The 19,613-nt window shown below is 39.0% G+C and overlaps 1 protein-coding gene across 11 annotated transcripts in view; it reads left to right on the forward strand.

Moving 5' to 3' along the window:
* nkapd1 (NKAP domain containing 1) overlaps positions 1 to 17,116 on the forward strand; it is a 26,911-nt gene extending 9,795 nt beyond the window's left edge. For 8 of the 11 annotated variants that reach the window (XM_020530361.2, XM_048615334.1, XM_048615331.1 and 5 more), the window contains 2 exons: positions 438 to 491; positions 2,118 to 5,120. In XM_020530361.2, coding sequence (XP_020385950.2) covers positions 438 to 491; positions 2,118 to 2,649 — 586 coding nt within the window. In that variant the 3' untranslated portion in view covers positions 2,650 to 5,120. Of the gene's footprint in view, positions 1 to 437; positions 492 to 2,117; positions 5,121 to 8,740; positions 8,828 to 10,112; positions 13,067 to 17,006 lie in introns of those variants that run through there. The other 3 variants (XR_007265337.1, XR_007265336.1, XR_007265335.1) reach the window with 3 other exon arrangements.
* Positions 17,117 to 19,613: the final 2,497 nt, after the last annotated feature.

The following is a 19,613-nucleotide window of genomic DNA, read 5'->3' on the forward strand; positions in this document are numbered from 1 at the left end:
CAGGAGAGTCTGTTAGCTCAAGAAACCATGTTTAGACAAAGTCTCGGGTCTTGGGACTCTGCCAGTTCTGTGAGATAAGGCACAGTAGTTAGATGTATTGTGGAAAGAAATTGTACTGGAAAAGTGTTTGATCTTACTCGGAATATTGGTGTACAGTGAAGAGATTTGAGTGATCGAGTGCATGTAAAATATTGCTCCATGGAAATCTCATTCGTTCAATATCTTTTTTGCTTTAATAGAATATATTAAGATTATTTAATATAGATAGCACAGTGTGGAGCTGGAGGAACCCAGCAGGCCAGGTAGCATCAGAAGAGCAGGAAAGCTGATGTTTCGGGTCGGGAACCTTCAGAAATTGCTATCTCTATTAAGATTATTTGTTTCCTTTTATTTTAAGTCATGTATTTATACTGACCCATATGGTTTTGTTTATTCAGATGGGGCCACAGTGGCTACAAAGAGCTTTATCCAGAGGAATTTGAATCTGAGAGGTAAGTTTAAAAACAGGCTCAGCATGGTTGTAAATGCAGAGACCTACTGTAAATCTAACATGGGAAAACTAAGAAAGACTTGAATATACCTATTGTGCTTTTGCTGATCTGACGATATTTTAATGTGTTTCACAGCCAGTGAAGTATTTTTGAAGCATAATCTCTTTTGTAACAAAGAAAACGTGCAGTCAAATTGCACATGGCAAGCTCCCACAGACGGATATGTGATAATCATCAATTCATCTGTTTTTGCATTATTGGCTGAGGGATAAATAATGGTCAGGGCACTGGTGATAATACTTTGGACATCTTCAACATCATAGAATCTTTTACATCCGCCTGAGACGGCAGACAGGGCTTGCATTTTAACATTTTATCTGGACACTGCCACCTCACAAGTGAATATGAGGAGTTTTAGCATGGGAAGAGTGTTGAATGGTGAGTCAAATGTCACCTTGAATTCCTATTTACCTATCCTGCCTAGAAGCATATCCTGGTGCTGGACACAGAGAATACAGGATTGAATCTAGCAGTGAAAGCCTCCACTGTAGAATAGCTGTTCACTTTCCAGCCTTTCATGTGAGCAGCAGCCACCCACTTAGAGTGCCAGTTGCAGAGGCTGGAGATTTGAAACAAACAGATACAGAAATTCCTGGAGAAATTCAGTTCTCAAGAAGGGTCACAGGACACAAAACTTTAATTCTGTTTTCTCTCCAAAGAATCTGCCAGACCTGAGCTTCTCCAGCAATTTCTGTTTTTGTTTGTATGAGTTGCCATTGCTTTGGGAAGGAAAAAAAAACGAAGATATTAAATCCAAATAAAGCAAAATACTGCAGATGCTGGAAAAACTCACAGGTCTGTCAGCATCTGTGGAGAGAGATAAACTGTATTGTCTCAAGTTAGTATGACTCTTCAGAAAATGTTGACTGTTTCTTCCACCACAGATGTTGCCATACCTGCTGAGTTTCTCCAGCATTTTCTGTGTTTATTTAAGACGTTATGTCCTTCCAATTGCAGTTGCGTCTAAGCATGTAAAGTATCAAAAGTAAATTTGCAAGATCTGAGAGTTCTTCTACTATTTTACTCTGAATCCAGTAAAATGCTAGTCTAATTATATTCCTCCCCAGTAAGCATCACCTTCACCACCTGTGTATGACTCCACCACAGGCTGTGCCCTGTTAGCCGGTCTCTGTCTAACTTGCAATTTCAGATTTGTCCCCTATGCCAAGTTTGTCTGTACTGAGTCTGTCCATCAGAACCTTGTCTGCTGTCACACACTTTTTTTTGCTTTTAACTCAGTTTTAGTTGCAACATCTGGTCACTTGATATCAGGATCAGGCGATTGCTTCAATCAAGTGAGTGATTCTGCTACTTGTTTAAAAGGGAAAAATGTACAATTACACTGTGTGAATTGCAAATTTGCCTTGCTTGTGCTGTTGGGCCTCAGACTTTTGACACTGGCAGTGAAGGCAGTCTGTTAGTATGATTTTTTTTTTTTCCTTTTCATCTCAGCGATCAACTGTGGCATAATTCCGTTATGCCTGTCTTAGAAATGTCTACTTCTGGATTAAATAAAGGTTTCTTAAAACTCAAAACAAGAATTAACTTTTTATTTTTAATTTCTAGTGACCAAAAAGATAGCAGCGATGAACGCACTGCCAATGGAACAAAAGCCATATGCTTGAAGTCTTCAAAATCAAACTCGCGAAAACGCAAGCGATCGAGTAAATCAAATAAAAAGAAACGCAAGAAGAAATCTAGCAAAAAGATGAGGAGGAAGAAACGTCTACGGAGCAGTGATTCTTCAAGTGATAGTGAAAGCTCAGAGGAGGAGGATTCTGATCAGAGGAAAAGGAGGAAAGTGAAGAAGAAGCACCACAGAAAAACTGCGCGAAAGCAGAAAAAGTTATCATCCACCTCCTTTGAAAGCGAAAGCAATTCGTCACACAGCAGTGATTCAGACACAACTAGCAAAGATGAAAGTGATTCTGGGAGTCAGCTAGAGAAAAGGAAAAAGAAAAGAAAGAAAAAGCGTCACAGGAACATTCCCAAAGACGATGGTGATAAAGAAATAAAAAATAGCCGAAAGAAGAGAAAAAACTGGAAAATAGCGCACAATGATACTTCAGATGACAGTGGAGAAGATGACTTGAATTAGATTTGTACTTTGAAAGTCTGTTCTCAAGTTCCTAAGGAAATAACTTGAATCGTGTAAACTGAGTCAGACTAAGAACATAATTTTGGTTTTACTGACTTAGTTCAAAAATTGTTTAGTGCTAGTTATGAATTTACATTTTGTGCTTCAGGAGATTGTTGCACAAAGCAGGCCGTACTCCAGAAAGCTCTTTCACTTGGTGTAAAAGTGATGTCTACTTTATCTATGTACCACTGTGCTGCCACAGTAAGTGATAAGGTGTGGGATTAAGAGTTTAGGAGCTAGGCCTGTCCGAAGCAGAACCATGTGACAAGTTGCTCAAAAGCTGCTTATCTTCTCTTGGTTATGAATGCTTTTCTGTACCACACCAAAATTCTGGAAAGATATTGTCGTTGACTTCAGAGTTACCTGTAATATATCAAGCCCTGTGTCTGATTTCATTTTGCAGAGCTCTTCGGTCATTCCAAACAGGCAAAGTCCATGAAGTTGCTTAACACTTAAAACTGCACTCTGCAATTTTGTCGCTGTCATTTTGCTGGGAACTTGAGTTGTTAGTTCCAGAAAGGTGGAGATTATGGCAACCAAAGTGACCTTTGTTCTGGTTTGTATAATCTTTCTGACTTGAGCTATATCAATTGTTATTTCCCTGATGCAGTGGAATTGCTTTTTGTTTAAGAAGAGGCAGTATGAAGCAAAATTACGATTAGTGAGAAGAAGGCAAGATATTCTTGCTGATCGTGCAGTGTGTCCAGCTGCTGAAACTTGAATGGGTCAGCCTGCACAATAGTGAAAGTCTGCAGTCAGAGGGATTTTGATACTGTGCTCCTGAATGGCAGGATTTGCTTTTGATTGAACCAAGTGCTTGCAGCTCTCTGTGCAATCTATATCCTTTGATCCATTCAGTGACTATATGCGAAAGAACACTGCTGCAGCTGTGTAGTTCCCTAAAAGCTCCAAACCCCAATCCCTTGAAACTCTAATCGTTTGATTGACTGAGTTCTGTTTTTGTTACTTAAGCTTAATTATCTTTGCAAAATCCACAGATTTTAGAACAGTGATTAACTAAAAATGGTCAAAGTAAAAGCAGAGATGATGGGCAACTTCTTTTAATGTGTTGGTTTAATAAAGCACTTTTTTTCAATTTTATTTTTCAAAACAGAAGAATTTTTCCCTTTAGTTTTCTTTCTGGCTTCTGGACACAGTTCAGTGGGTACACTGCTCACATGGCCATTTCTTATGTCTTAGCCTATACAGTAAATATTGGCAGATAATATAAGCATTTACATAACTGTAGCTGAGCCCAATCAGGTGTTCACTTGATGCACACACACATGCACTTTCCAAATGGTGTTTTGAACCAAGAATCCATAAAGCTCGGGGATGCTGAAGCTTACAGTGGCCCTCTCACCTGCTGTGCTGCCTACAATCACGAACATCACTCAAAGCATAAAGATCTTCTGGTCTTTGTAGCTTTTTTCGTTAATTTGTTGACGACTTAACAGCTTGAGCTTTTTCCATACTGGATTATTGTTTTTCCCTAGCCCTTTCTTCCCCAGGTTCTTCTGATTGTCAGGTTCTTATGGGATAGAGTTGCAGGAGCATTGGTAGCTCTCAGGCTGTTCCACCCAAGTAATGATTTGTTGTGCAAGGCTGGACAGAAGATGTCAGTGGGCTGTTTGGATATACAGCTCCAGAATGGTTTTATTACGGTTTGTAAGAACTGACCTGCCTATTAGTTACATATTGAATGAATTAAAGCCAGTGAGCCTGTAACCTTGTGTTGTTAGTCTTGAAACGATCCTGATTTATCTTTTGATTTCTTGGGAATTAAGTGTATGTCCCAGTGTGGTTGAATTAATTCTGATTGAATTAAAACTGCTGGATGTTGATGAAAAGCATTTACTTCAAATGACTAAGGGACTGGACATATTCTGATTATGGAGTTTTTTTAGTTCATGACATTTAATGGGAACTGTTCTTTTAAATTAAAAGTGGTGACATTGTTTTTGGCAGGGAGCAGCTAATATCTGCACCAAGTTTGTACAAAAGTCAGGCTCTTTGGGAACAGTATTAAGATTTTGTTCACAGATCACAGTAATGCTTTTTTTTCCATTTTTTTTCCTCCACCTGCTGAAGCTATTGACCAGTAAATATTTTCTGCACGAAAACATCAAGGTAGATGTTGAAACTTGTGTTCTGGTGAGCCTTCAACATAAGGGAATTGAGCCTTAGTTTAAAAATATTCACTGCTTTATGTACAATTGGTGTATCTAAGCCCTTGTTCTATAAATAGAACTATTGTGGGTGCTGCTTGGTGATATACAAGGTTAACTGTGGACTATTTCTGCCAATATCTGTTGGTGTCGTCTTTTCCCATGTTACTAAGTGACAGTTTTTTTTTTAAATCCATTTTGTATTTAACCTTTAGTATATATTAGCATGATTTTTGCTTAATAAATATTTTAACACTTTAATTTTTGTTGACTGCTAGCATCCATGAATTGCAAACTTTGTAAGTACTGTTCACAATTAAAAAGGCACAAACATGACATCATGGACTATATTCCTCACTTGTCAGGTGCCATGAGAAAATGTAGTGTGTTTTTGACTTTGTTTCTCAAGGTTTTTTCATTCTGTTGCACAGTGTAAGTGCTCTCTCATTTGAATTGCACTCCTCACTTGAGTTTTGTGTAAATGCATTTGACGGAATAATACCACACAAGTTTCCAGCCAAAGTTATAACCGGCTTTGTCATGCAGTTGTTGATTTTTCTTCCATTTGGGTCAGTGTTGAACAAATTTTCTCTGCTCAACCTTGCAATTCTTCGATGCAGAGTTCCATCATTACCAGTGGCCGTCCTGTGCTTCATTTGCTGTAAGGAATGGAAAGTATAGGAGGCAATGACAGCCAACAGACTATGCTGGTGTTCAGTGCAGGCCATTCAGTATGTGGAAAACAATGTAGTTGAGACAATTTCAGACACTGACTAGATGCTGTGTTTTATTAATTCATTTTCTGTTTTAATTTGGACTTACGTAATTTTATTTATTATTTGCATCATCGCAGATTGTTATGTCCTAATACGCTCATCTTTAGGATAAATAAGCATGTGTGCTTTCATGTTGTCTTGCCTAAACCAGTTGTAGAACCCAACCACTGTCCTTTAAAATTCAGCATCTCTTGCTCCTGATTTGTGTTTGTGGAATCTGAAAAGCAAAAACTCACCTATGGGTGGTGCTATTAACATAAATATCATACTCAGCAGTGCCATCAGCAGGTAGTTGACAGTACTTCAGTTGTTTGGAGGTTTGCCTTCACCAGCTTGTCACCTTTCAAATTTCAGATAGTTTTCTACATTTCTTTCCCACTACGCCTTCACTAACTCAACTGAGTATCAGATTCCTCACACACAGTTTGAGACAGGAGGGGCAGCAGGAAATTTGACTAAGATGTCCAGTTTCATCTCTGATCCTACCACTGGACATCAAACTGGTTCGCTCTGCTGGGATTATTAAATACAACTCAGATCAAGCTAAAACTTCCTGTCTGTGTTAGTAGAGGTGGGAATTAGGAAATGTTCTGCTATCATACGTTGGAATGGGGTGAGTCAAAATTCATTGTAACATTACGCAGGACGGAGCAGACAAGCTCACTTTTGCACATATTAAACAGTAGAGTAGATGCACTTTTTAGATGTTATGAATACCTTAAGAGAATGGAAAGTCACAATAAAGACTAGCATTGACTAAGATGAATGGGCCGCATGAAACCCTGGCATGTCCCTTTAAAGCATTCATCTTTTGATGTATCCGCTTTGATCCTTTTGTTAGCTTAGTTTCAAATTGTACTCAGGATTTTCAAAATATTATCACAATAGTTTTATTCTTCCACTTCAAGGTGTGACATTCCACATGAAAAAACAAGAAATGCACAAATTCCCATAGGCACCATACAGCTGGAAATAAGCATCAGAGTGCCCACATTAAAAGATTTGTTCTTCAAAGAACCAATAAAATGCAAACCATTTTCGCACTCTTGCCCACTGATTTATGTTCTCCTGATAACAAAAGCAAAAGTTGGAATGGCCTACAAAGCAAGAAATATGCCGAGGTGCTGGAAAGATCAACATATCTCTGTTCTTTTTATAATAAATGTTTATCATTAGCTGCTTTGAAGACTTTTCTAAAAAAAATCATTTACGAGATGTGGGCATTTGCCTGCTGGGCCAAATTTCATTACTCATTCTTAATTGCCCTGGAAGCAGCCTTCTTGGGCTGCTACAGTCCTTGGTTTGTGGCGGCACCCACAATGTTGTTGAGAAGGGAGTTTCAGCATTTTTACTTGGTGACACTGAAGGAACAGCAATATAATTCCAAATCGGAATGGCTTGATTCAGAAAGGAACCTTGTGTTACTCGGATGGGTTTCTAAAATAGTCTTCAAGGATTTCCTGTGGGGCCCTATTAATTTGGAAGGTCAGCTTATTCTAGCATCCTCCAGACAAGGGAATTATATCGGGCAAAACATTTCCCATTAATACATTCCAAATTTCCTCAAGGCGATCAGAAGCTTTCAGACTGACGATCCAAGAGAAGTCATTAAGTCATTTTCTTACCTCTACTTATTGCTGCTTCACAGCCTGGGAATTCTCCCAAACAAAACATTGCTTCCAAAGCAACAGAAGGAAGCTGGGCTGCATTGGTTTTTAAATGGCTCTAATTAAATTTCAGTCTCCAGAAATTGCATTGTGTTCACTCCATCCTTATTAGGCATGCCTTCTAGAACCTTCAGAGAGAGAGTCCTCCACAATAAACAGGACAGAACGTTCCGAACATAAAAATGAAGAAAAGATGATAATAACCTCTGATCAGTTGCTATGTAGTTTGAGAGTTTGTTGGAAGTTGAAAGCATCTTCTTTGAGCATCATATTGGTTATCACCCTCTTGAAGGAATTTCATGATGATCAATCTCTTGTTTGGGCAGGAGGAGGTGGTTAAGATTGTAATTAATGGTGATCCATCAGTAGCTCCATCCCTGATACTAGCAGTCCACAATTAATTCTAATTTAAATAATATGAACCATACTCATCATCATTCCTGAAAGATAAACAATAAATTTTTCATTATGAGACTTTTTCATCCTTGATCCAGCAAGTTTAGGTTTCCGATTCCATCCTGATCCTATGCATATTCTTGATGTTGACGTTCTGTCCTCCTCAAAACAAGAGCCTGTTGGGAAAACAAAGTTTTTTTTCTACTTGTAGTTCTTAATAAGACTGTAATAACCCCTGCGTAGGTATGGCCCAAACCCTTAATTCAAACCCTTGAATTCTCTTCCTACAGCAGCTGTTTGAGTAATGTCGTATATTGTAGATTTTGTCCATTTGAGGATGCCATACACACATATCAGCAGAGGGAGTTTGCTGAAAAAAAGATAATAAAGGATCCATGTTTAACAGGTAATGCAGTTCTAATTGACAGACTGAATAGATAATTGTTTATGTCCTAAGAATTTCACAAATGACAACTGCCAATTGAGGAATTTTATGCTTATGTCCATTAGGAATAGGCCAAAAGTGGCCAAACTCATTTCCACATAGTAACTGTCTTTTTTTTTCGACAAGTTAACTTGTCTTAAGTCGCCATCCAACATGTGAGCTCCAACTGTCAAGTGTTCTGATAATATTGTACTTCTGTATTTTTCTCTGGGACTACCTTTATCATGTGAGTATTTGAACAGCAGACATGGATGACTGAACTGATTTTATGTCACTCAAAAGTCTCAGTGCAATTCCCCCAGATGGCCCTCAAATCCTTTGTCAGCAGAAATCATGCAAGTGGGAAACAAGATGCTTCAGTACCTTTTTCAATAGATGCATAAAGCCTGCAATCTTCTGGGTTTTGCCTAGTCTGAACCGATTGAATTATTCACAAGCATAATGTTAAGTGTGCTATTTTAATCAGGATATTCCACGGTTAAACTATGTTGCTGAGAGAAGCAAGACTGACAAGTTCAGTTCATTTGCTGATGTTCCAGAAAAATGCACTCCTGTGCCAATTGCTGATCCAAATTCTTATTTTCATGTATCCTGCAGGTTGAGAGATATGCTGCAGAAACAGAAATTGCTGGAGAAACTCAGCAGTTTTGGCAGCATCTGTGGAGAGAAAACAAAGTTAATGTTGTGAGTACAATGACCCTTCTTCGGGTAAATAAATCAAAGAACTGCAGATGCTGGAGATCTGAAATGAGAACAGAAATTGCTGGCCAAATTCGGCAGGTCTGACAGCATCTGAGGGGAGAAAGCAGCGTTAATGCTTCAAGTCCAGTGACTCTTAATTAGAATTCAATGCTCTTTGGTCGGATGACCATGCAACACCATCAACATAAAGCATTAACTCTATTCTGTCTCTACAGATGCTGCCTGACCTGCTGAATTTATTTTTGTTTTAATGATGTTTGTTTTATCTTATGTTTAATAATAAATGGTATGAAAGGTTTCTCTTTTTTTTATGAAAAAGAAGTTACCAGCCACAGCAGCCTGAGCTGGATAAGGTTGTGACATTTTGGCTGATGTGACTGACAGCTTCATCTTTACAAAGCATTTTACACAAGCCTTTACAACTGGAGAATGCTGGAACTGAATCCATGTCAGCAGTCTCTGCTTTGGCTAGATTTCAAAATGAGCCTACCTGTCAGCTGGCCAGACTGTATACCTCCGGTTTAAAGAAATGTGCTGTATCAGTAGAAGAATTCCTGTGAAAACATTACAGCCAGGCAAATGCATTCCTTGGTACAGTGCTGAACTTGATAGGAAAGCATACATTTTGAACCTTAGCTGATCTGAGCTGGAGTGTCAGAGCACCGCAATTGGACTCAGGGTACTTCACTTTGCATCAGTTCCCCTGAGCTAGAGGGAAAATCAAGCAGGTTTCCAATTGCTGATATCCCTAAGCCACATTTGAAAACTCTGTGCCAATTTGAGTGTTTGTTGATGCATGCTTGCATTGTAATTAAGAGCAGCTAATACCAACTGGGGGCAAATTTGGTCTCATCTATAAGAACCACTTTGGCAGGGGGCTCTTATGGTGTAGTCGTAGTGTCCCTACCTGTGAGCCAAGAGGCCCAGGTTCAAGTTTCACCTGCTCTAGAGGTGTGTAGGAACATTAGAAAATATCTATAAGAGAGCCTGTTTGGTGGTGCAGTGTTTGTGATCTTACCTCTGGACCGAACGTTTTAAGGTCAGATCCCACCTGCCCCAGAAGTGTGTCATAACATGTGATTTGGCTTTTTTTAAAAACCAGTTTCTACCTGAGAATGTCTCCTCTATAGAAGCAAGTAGTAGTCTGCAGTCATTTAGTAATGAATATTGTGAATTGACCTGTGTGGAAGACAGAGAAACTTCTGCCTCTTGCTTTGCCAGATGGATGTTGACCAAATTAATGAATATCTCTCTTTCTTCCTTTAAGAAGCTGCTTCAAAAGTACCTCTTGATGAAGCATTTGATCATCTGCTTTATTGAATCTTCCTTTGGCTCAATCTCAGTTCCTGTTTCATTGTACTCCCAGGAAGCTTGTGTAAAGGGGTTATGTAAATACAAGTTGTTATTGTTATTGGGCTCTTCACCTCTCTGGAATGTGTGTACAGAACATTGTGCGAGGATCATGGCTATAAATTATTAACATTTTCAGGGATTTTTTTTCTTCAGGAGAATTAAGCGTCTCTGTGTTAAGACCAAGCATGGAACTAATCTATCTTCCCGTTCTTTTTGATCCAGTTTTGTGTATGATCTAAATAATATAGACTATCAGAAAAGCTGTGTTGCAAATTAAAGCACTCAGTTCCATCAGTGAACTCCAGGATACTTCTTTCAAGCAAATATCAGCTTCGAAGAACAGTCACTTCAAAATCTTTAATATAAAATTGACACTTAAGGGTTTATCAAGGTGAAGGTGGTTTCAACTGTATTAGAGCTCAGTAACAGGGTAATGAGGTCCCTTATCAGCTATGAGAGTTTAAGCAGTTTTACCAATTTAGGGAGTTATATAGTGTAGGGCTATGCACACATGGCACTGAGTTGTGACTTGTCTAAACGTGGAGCTACATTGCTCACTCTCCAGAAGTTCAGGAATACATGGAGTCATTCTGCACCCGGGTCACTGTCACAGAAAATGCTTTGCCTTTGGTTTGGCAGCATGAACAACAGCAACAATTTACATTTCTGTAGCACCTTTAATATAAGTACCCCACGATGCATGTAAACTTCAGGGCTAGAGGTTAGACTGATGATATTTGAACAAAGAATTCTGAAAAGAATGAGTCGGAATTGGAGGTGACAATATGTTTGAGGACCTTAAAAAGGCAAAAGCAGTTAACAATGTGGTTTGGGGGTGGTTGGGAGAGTTAGGAGCAGAACAAACTGCACCATTAATGGTTATTACTAGCAGAATAATTGGGGACCGGATACCACAATTAGATAATTAGGTGAGTTAAAAGGTAATAAAGACATGGCTTTAATCTTAGGCAGCAAACCATAAAGTTATACACATCAGGTTCTGCAAAGGTTGTGGAATTAGTTAAACATCCCAAGTCTGCTGCTGAATACTTCTGCTTCAGAACTAGCCAGCTTTTACAGCTATAGCACTGGCATGTATCCAAAAATGTGGCAAATTGCCAGTTACATCCTGTCCAAAAACAGGGTGAATTCAATTCAGCCAATTACCACCCTATTAGTGTATTCTCAATTGTCAGCAAAGTGGTATATCGACAGTGCTGTCACACAGACACTTACTCACCAATAACCTGCCCAGCGGTGCTTAATTTGGAGTTTTGCCAGGATTACCTGTCTCCAGACCTTGTTTCTACCTTGGTCCAACCATAAACAAAAGAGGTGAATTTCAGATGCAAGGTGAAAGTGGTTGCCTGGACATCAGAGAGTGACATTAAAGCATTCTAGTCGAAGTTGTTGGGATTTGTTGGTTTGGGAGGAGGCGGGGTGATTTTCAAAGATCTGCTCTTGTGGAGAGGATGTTAGCTAATGATTGCATAGTGTTGACTTTAATTTGCAACTGCTCACATAATGAAGCAATCCATGCCGACATGAGGCAAGACGTGGATATTGTTCACACTTAGGCTGATAAGTGGTAAGTTGCAGTCACACCATACAAGTGTCAGGTAATGATCATCTCCTGCAATAGAGAATCTAACTAACTTCCTTTCGATGCATTCTCTGAATTTTACCGTTATGTTAATACTGTAACATGAACTTGGAGACTAGGTTGTTATGGAGGAAAGTATCCGGAGATTTATTTACAGAACAACTAAATACGTTACAACTTTATCACAGACATTCGTATGGTATCATTTAGTGGACTGGTTGACTAATTGACTTTCCCGATAGATTACAAAGTTACAGCAGTAACAGTGCTAATTGTTATTCAAGATGTAGTTGATACCTTTACATGAGAATGTCATGTGGATGATATTACACTGATATCATCACTTAATTCCTTAAAGGTATATTCTTGCCCAATCGTAGATACTTGTGATACCACAACACTCTTGGCATTCAATGGCATTACCGTTACTGATTCCGCCACCATCAACATCTGGGGAGGTCACCAATGTTGAGAAACTGAACTGGACTGGCCATGTAAATACTGTGGTTACATCAGCAGGACAGACTCAGAGTTCTGTGATGACTAACTGACCTCCTGATGCCCAAAATCCTGGCACCATCAACAAATGTGATTAAAGATGTGTGCTTTATATATCTAGATATTAATATAATTATTTTAGAGTTTGGATTTTAAACTAATGGTATATAGGTTTGATCTGTTTTTGTGAAGAGCTTTAATAATTAACTAGGTCATTTTTATTGGAACCATGAATTTAAGCCTGTATGTGTCATTAAACTGATAACAGGAGGCTTCCTGGAGAATTAATAGAAGTTTATATATGATGGGGTTTTATGATAGAAGAGGGAAAACATACATTGATAGTGGCTTTCTTTTGAGTTTAGAATAATCAAGGATTGTAGTTCGAAGGAAGTCTGACAGAAGGCAGATTTAGAATAGTTTCTGCTAGAAAAAAGGCGTTTGTTCAGATTCAGAGCAGTAAAGGGAGTAAGTTACCTCAGTTTAAGAATTTCAGTTGTGTGATTCAAAGAAAAAGGCTTTGGAACACACAGCAATGGAAGTGGAAATAAGAAGCCAAGTCAACCTATAGTCTTGACGGGGAAAGAAATTTTATCCTAATTTTCATTGACTGGAAAGTGATGGTGTTAGGGAGTAAATGGGATTTTGTTTTGCCAATTGTTTCAAATCTTTTATGTTGTGTTATATGTAGAAGTTTAATTTGTGTTGTTATTTTTTGGGGAGAATAAACTTGGGTTTTATTGTCATAATCACATTTGCAGCGTTGTATCAGAGATAGTAAGAACTGCCGATGCTGGAGTCAAAGATAACACAGTGTGGAGCTGGAGGAACACAGCAGGCCAGGCAGCATCAGAGGAGCAGGAAAGTTGATGTTTCGTGTCGGGACCCTTCTTCAGAAATCTGAATTTCTGAAGAAGGGACTCGACCCAAAATATCAACTTTCCTGCTCCTCTGATGCTGCCTGGCCTGCTGTGTTCCTCCAGCTCCACACTGTGTTATATCTGCAGCATAGTATGTTTATATTTCAGTGAAGTATTACTAATTTTACAAAAAAGTAATATATAAAATATGATCTATCAAGACAGACTTTATTCAGGGATCAGACTTGTCCAGTAGTAACATAAGCTGGGATCATGACACAAGGCAAAATATGATGGCGTATTCCTTTTTTACCCAGATGAGTGTAAGTTTAGCAATACTCAAGAAACTTGAAATCATCTATAGCTTCGGGTTCATTCCTTATTTTGGTTAAAGTGAATTCAGGAACTGTTCCTTGACTCACCTGTCGGGGTCATCATGGCTTTTTGGGGCAGAGTCATAGAGTCATTTAGCATAGAAACAGACTGTTTGTTCCAACTCGCCCGTGCCAACGGGTTTCTAAACTGAACTAGTCTGATTTGGTCCATATCCCTCTAAACCTTTCCTATCAATGCACCCCTCCAAATGACTTTCAAATGTTGTAATTGTACCCACCTCCGTCACTTCCTGTGGCAGCTTGTTCCATATACGCATCACCCTCTGCGTGAAAACGTTGCCCCTCAGGTTTCTTTTAAATCTTTCCCCCTCACCTTAAACTTATGCCCACTATTTTTTGACTCCCCTACCCTGGGGAAAAGACCTTGGCTATGCCCCTCATGATTTTATAAACCTCTATAAGGCCACCCCTCAGCCTCCAATACTCCAGGGAAAAATGTCCCTGCCTATCCAGCCTCTAGTGTCAGCCTTTGGACAGAAAATTGCAGAGGAAGAAGAGATTGGAGGTGAGGGGAAAAGAGCAGAATGGAGGAGTCTGATGGCGCAACAAAAAGGAACTTTGACATTGTCCATTGTGGACCAGGAGGAGGACTTGGCTGGAGAGCAAGAGACCTGATTGTTTAACGTGACTTAACCAGGTCTGGAAATGAATAATGAAGAAAGTCACAAAATGTAAGAAGGAAAGAGCAACACTATGCTGTTCTGTTTTTTTTGGACAGGAACATCATGGAAAGGAATAGATGGAGGGGAAAAAAATCTAGTTATTCTCAGACAATAGATATTTCTGAAGAAGGGTCCCAACCCGAAACGTCAACTTTCCTGTTCCTCTGATGCTGCTTGGCCTGCTCTGTTCCTCCAGCTCCACACTGTGTTATCTCTGACTCCAGCATCTGCAGATTTTGTTATCTCGGTTCTCAATGTTGTGCCTTGACGCAAATGAAAGTTGCAGTAGATTCAAAGATATATAATACTTGCACTAAGCCATTCATTAGGCCAATAAATGGAACTAATATCTTTATGGTTTTGAATTTCTCATGTCCACTGTCATTTTCACTCTAAATTTTTATTTTTGTTCTGAATTTGCATTTGTTAATTTTGCAGTTGGGCATGATTCATCATGTAATCAGTGCTCAGTCACTGATGGTTAAGTATTTCACAGTACAAACACATTTTCCTGTGACTCAGATTTCAGTTCTACCTGCTTCCCCTTTCATTTTAATTTCAGAATGCCATTAAAGCAGGGAAGGTAGGAGAACGCTTGTGGCATAGTAGTGGTGTCCCTACCTCTGAGCAGAAAGCCCAGGTTCAGGTTCCACCTGCTCCAGAGATGTGTATTAACATATCTGAACAGGTCGATTCAACAAAGAAGAGAGGAAGGTTTAGGCCAGATGGTGATTATATTGCTTGAAATGTGTTAGCTTTTGGTGCCGAACATTTACTTCCAAAGCATTTCTTTTAGTCCTTCGCAACTGAAATCAATATTCACAAGTCCAAGTTGCCTGTCTGTTCTTCTACTTTTTTCAGTCTGGGACAGTCCATATACAGGGTGTCCCCAGGTTCTGAACTGGTTTCATTCTGGAGTCCATAAGTTGATTTATAAGTAAGTCAGTACACAAAGCAAGACAATATAAAGGAGCTGTTCGTAAGTACAGGAAATGTCGGACTTTTAAACTTACTCCACTTTATGGGATCAAGTTCCTAAATTGTCATTCCTAAATTGGACATTTGTAGTTTGGGGACCCCTGTATATTTAAAGTGGGGTACTGCAATATATTGTCCACAGCATTGCAATGTAATTCTGATGTTTCCATGTAGAACTGTGTCAGTAATATTTTTCAGCAGTGAGAAATGACACTGCTTTGCTGTTGAATAAAAATGGAAATCAGTGCTATGATACACAGATGTGTAGTGCATTAGAGGAAACACTTCAATTCTATGCATTCATAAGATACCCAGAATAAATACCAGATGAGGAAGGTAATTCAGTCTACTTCTGCTTAAAAATCACCTTAACTCAATCTAAAGTGACATTCAACTTCTTATATAACATACTGGGTCCCATACTTCAAAAAAACATTCTATTGTTTATTCATTCACTAACAGCGGTCTTAATTTCAGCCCAAAGTTTGTCTTTCACTAGTTTGAATCTTTGACCGTTGTCATCCTACCATGGGGTGCAATAACATGACCAATAAAGAGAATACACAATGAATACCCTCCACAAAATCCTGCTGACTATATCTTTCCTCACACCAAGTCCCATTCCCCTATCAGCCCTGCACTCACTGGTTAGACAAAATTTAGATTTGGAAATAACTGTTTACAAATCCCTCGTACTTCTGCCGTCTCCTCCAGCTCCACAATCCTCCCAGATATCTCCACTCCTCTAATTCTGGTCTCTGTGCATCCCTGATTTTAATCGCTCCACCATTAATGGCTGTGTCTTCAATGATCTAGACACCTATCTCTGGAATATCCTCCCTAAACCTCTCCACCACGCTTTCCTTCTCTTAAGACACTGGATAAAATGTACATGTTTGTCCGAACTTTTGGTAATCTGACCTAAAATCTCCTGTATATTTTGATGCCACGCTTTGTTTTATAAAAAATGCTTTGTGATGTTTTATTACATTAAAGGTGCTACAATAAATATTGTTGTTAGAAATGTTGTTGAGAACAATCTTAATCCTGTGTTGACCGAAACGATTTATTTTCTAAAAAAAAACCAAAGAACTACAGATGCGGAAATCAAACAAAAACAGAACAAAAATTCTGTTTTTGTTTTGGTTAATTTATTTCAACTATTTGTTACTTTTAAACAAGCACTCTGGTAGCTGAGTAATCTTGATTTTCATACATGTCTTGTTTGAGAGTTCCTACCAATGTAAGGTATTTTTAACAAGTATTTGATGCCCTGACTTGTCACAGCTTCTGCAGCTGTGATTTTATGATTGCTATATAGGATCTTAACGCACTTCCACTTACTTTGCAGTCACACTTTGCTAGGTGCATTTATCACAGAATTAAAACTACTATTACAGAATTAATATTATTATAGTACAGAAGGAAGCCATTTGGTCCCATTCAATTATCTAGTGCAAATCTCCTCCCTCTTCCTCATAATCCTGCGCACCATTATTATCCAAAAAATCATCCAGTTCTCTCTTGAATGCCCCAACAAGGGTTAGGGTTAGTGTTAGGCTTAGGGTGAGGGTTAGAGGCAGTCAAAGAGCGAGCCTTTCACCAGAGTGGCAATTAATCCACCTTTTACCCTGCCTCACATTTTCACCTGCCAGCGTGGGTATATTATACACAACTGATAAATTCAGCCAAACAGTGCCCATGTTTTGATAGAAAGCACATACATGTTTCTAGCTGAAAGTGTGCCATTGTCACATTTAGAAAGACATGATAGGCAGATTTTGACCAGAATGTTTTCAACTTTCTCAAAAGGTTTGATTCCTAGTCAGTTAATGGAACATGACAACCGATCTCAGCATCTCTGGGCTGGACTGAGTCACCTCGAAATGTCAACCTCCAGTGACGAACTGAAAGCATCATCTGGTAATAAAATGCACAAATCTCCTGGTCCATCCTTCCTCTGCCTTGCACTGATGCTCTGATTTCCAAAATTACATCAGGGCATTAGAGCTTAGGGATTTTAAAAAAAAGAAATCAGCAAGTCCTGCTATAGTTCAGACTGGAAAAGCTATCTCCATGGAAACACAGAAAACCACTTAGAATCAAAAGGTCAAAGGACAAGAGCTTGCACCATAAAGAGGGTAGATATGGCAAAGATGGCTTGGGGCTAGACACTGGAGGGATTTAAAGATGAGGAGCAAGATCTTAAATTTAGTAACTTAAGGGAGCAAATTGATAGATCAGTGAGAACATGATGAATGTAATCTGGAATTTGTGCACCCAAGATTTAGACAATTGGGAGCTGACGGAGAGTGGAGTGTAGAAGAACAAGAAAGAGTTTCTTGAACTGATTGAGTCTCAGGTGTCAAAAGCACATCTGAGGATTTTAATGGAGTGAGACTAGAGGGAGTGGCGAAATCCAGCAAAGTGGAAGTAAACAAGCTCAGCAACAGATTGGCCGTGAGGGTTAGTCTCTGGCTAAATGCTTCGGACCGGAATAAATTTAAGTTGCATGTTTCCAAAAGGAATCTTGCTAAACAGTGTCAGTGAGAACTTCTGCATTCTTGTCAGTAGCTGAAATTCCCAGCTGGCTTACATATAAATAGTCTTCAACTAAATTTCATTTCATGATCTTAATTCCAATTTAATAGGAAACAACTAATCAAAATAATAAACAGAATGATTGCATGTTCACTTTTAATTTATGGACATTGTTATATTCTGTTTAAACTATTTTCCAACTAAATGTAGAAAATGACAGTTAATTAAATACTGTTGACAGCTAGGGATTTCAAAGATTGAGTATAATTTTTTTTAAATTATACAATTTACCTGTCCCACCTCTCTGAGCAGATTCATCAGCAGGCAAACTCATGCTGGATTCTTCTCAACCTTCAAGTTTGGAGATGCAGCTGCCCCCTGAGCTGTGCCCCATTCCACATTTATCTTTCTGTCTGGTTGCCACATATTTATTTCAGTGATGGATTTGGTAAAATCAGCAGTCCAGCTGAGGAAATTTGATTTAGATCATTTGGTACCAGTCATCGCTCTTGAGCTAGAAGACCTTTGGGTTCAACTCCAGCTCTATAATCTAGGCCCAACACTTCAGTACAACGTGAAGGGGGTGATGGCCTAATGGTATTATTGCTGGACTGTTAATCCAGAGTCCCAGATAATGTTCTTGGGACCTGGGTTCAAATCTTGCCATGGCAGATGGTGGAATTTGAATTCAATAAATATCTGGAGTTAAGAATCTAATGATGACTGTGAATCCATTGTCAATTGTCAGGAAAAACCCATCTGGTTCACTAATGTCCTTCAGGGAAGGAAATTGCCATTCTGGCCTACATGTGACTCCAGACTCACAGCAATGTGATTGACTCTTAACTGCTCTCTGGGCAATTAGGGATGGGCAATAAATTCTGCCTAGCCAGCAATGCCCTCATCCAGTGAATAAATTAAATCATTTTTGTTTTTGGCTGAGATGTTATAGTGAGTTCCCGTCTGCCTCTTTTAGTAGTTTGGGCAAATATTAAAGATCCAATAGCTCTCCTTTGCAAAAACATGGGATTGTTCCCCGGCCAGCAAAGGTGATTCAATGAGTTAGTCATTTTGTTACCCTTCACGGGACCTTGCTGTATGCAAAACATACAAACAAGGAACAAGAGTAGGCCATTCGGCCCTTTCAGCCTGCTCCGCCACTCAATACACAGTGAATAAGATTATGGCCGGTCTGGTTTCAACCACAATTCTACATTCCTGCATACCGCAAAAATCTTTCATCTCTGCAGCAGATCTTATTCTCACATTTCTTACAATCATTCTGCATCTTTAAGCCTCAAGTCTAAGTATTCCTTGCTCTGTTCGATCATCCTATGATCTTTGTATATTATGATCTACCTGTACTGCGTGCAAAGCAAAACGTTTCACTGCACTTAGGTATATGTGACAATAATAAATCAAATCAAATCAAATCAAATCCCAAAGATTAACAACCCTCTGAGGGGAGAAATGTTTCCACATCTCCGTCTTAAATGGCTGCCCCCTTATTTTTAAACTATGACCTCTACTTCTAAATTTTCCCAAACATTAAACACCCTTTCGCTAACCATCCAGTCAAGTCCCCTCAGGATCTTCCATGTTTCAATTTCAATTCACCTCTGATCCTTCCAAACTCCAGAGGATACAAGCTCTTGTCTGACCTTTTCTTATGAGGCAATCTGCTCAGTCCAGGTTTATAGAAGCTTTGTGAGAGTCATTACATCTATGAAAAATGATCAGAACTTTCTCAGAGATATGAGAAATGGTAAGGGAAGGAATTCTTTCCAAGTTGTGCAGGATTATCATTAGGGCATTGGAAGTGAGACAACATATGAACATTTGTTTGAAAAATTGACAATGCTATACAATTAAGTGGTT

This window comes from Rhincodon typus, chromosome 32 (assembly GCF_021869965.1).
Source record: "Rhincodon typus isolate 14 chromosome 32, sRhiTyp1.1, whole genome shotgun sequence".
Taxonomy (NCBI): Eukaryota; Metazoa; Chordata; class Chondrichthyes; order Orectolobiformes; family Rhincodontidae; genus Rhincodon; species Rhincodon typus.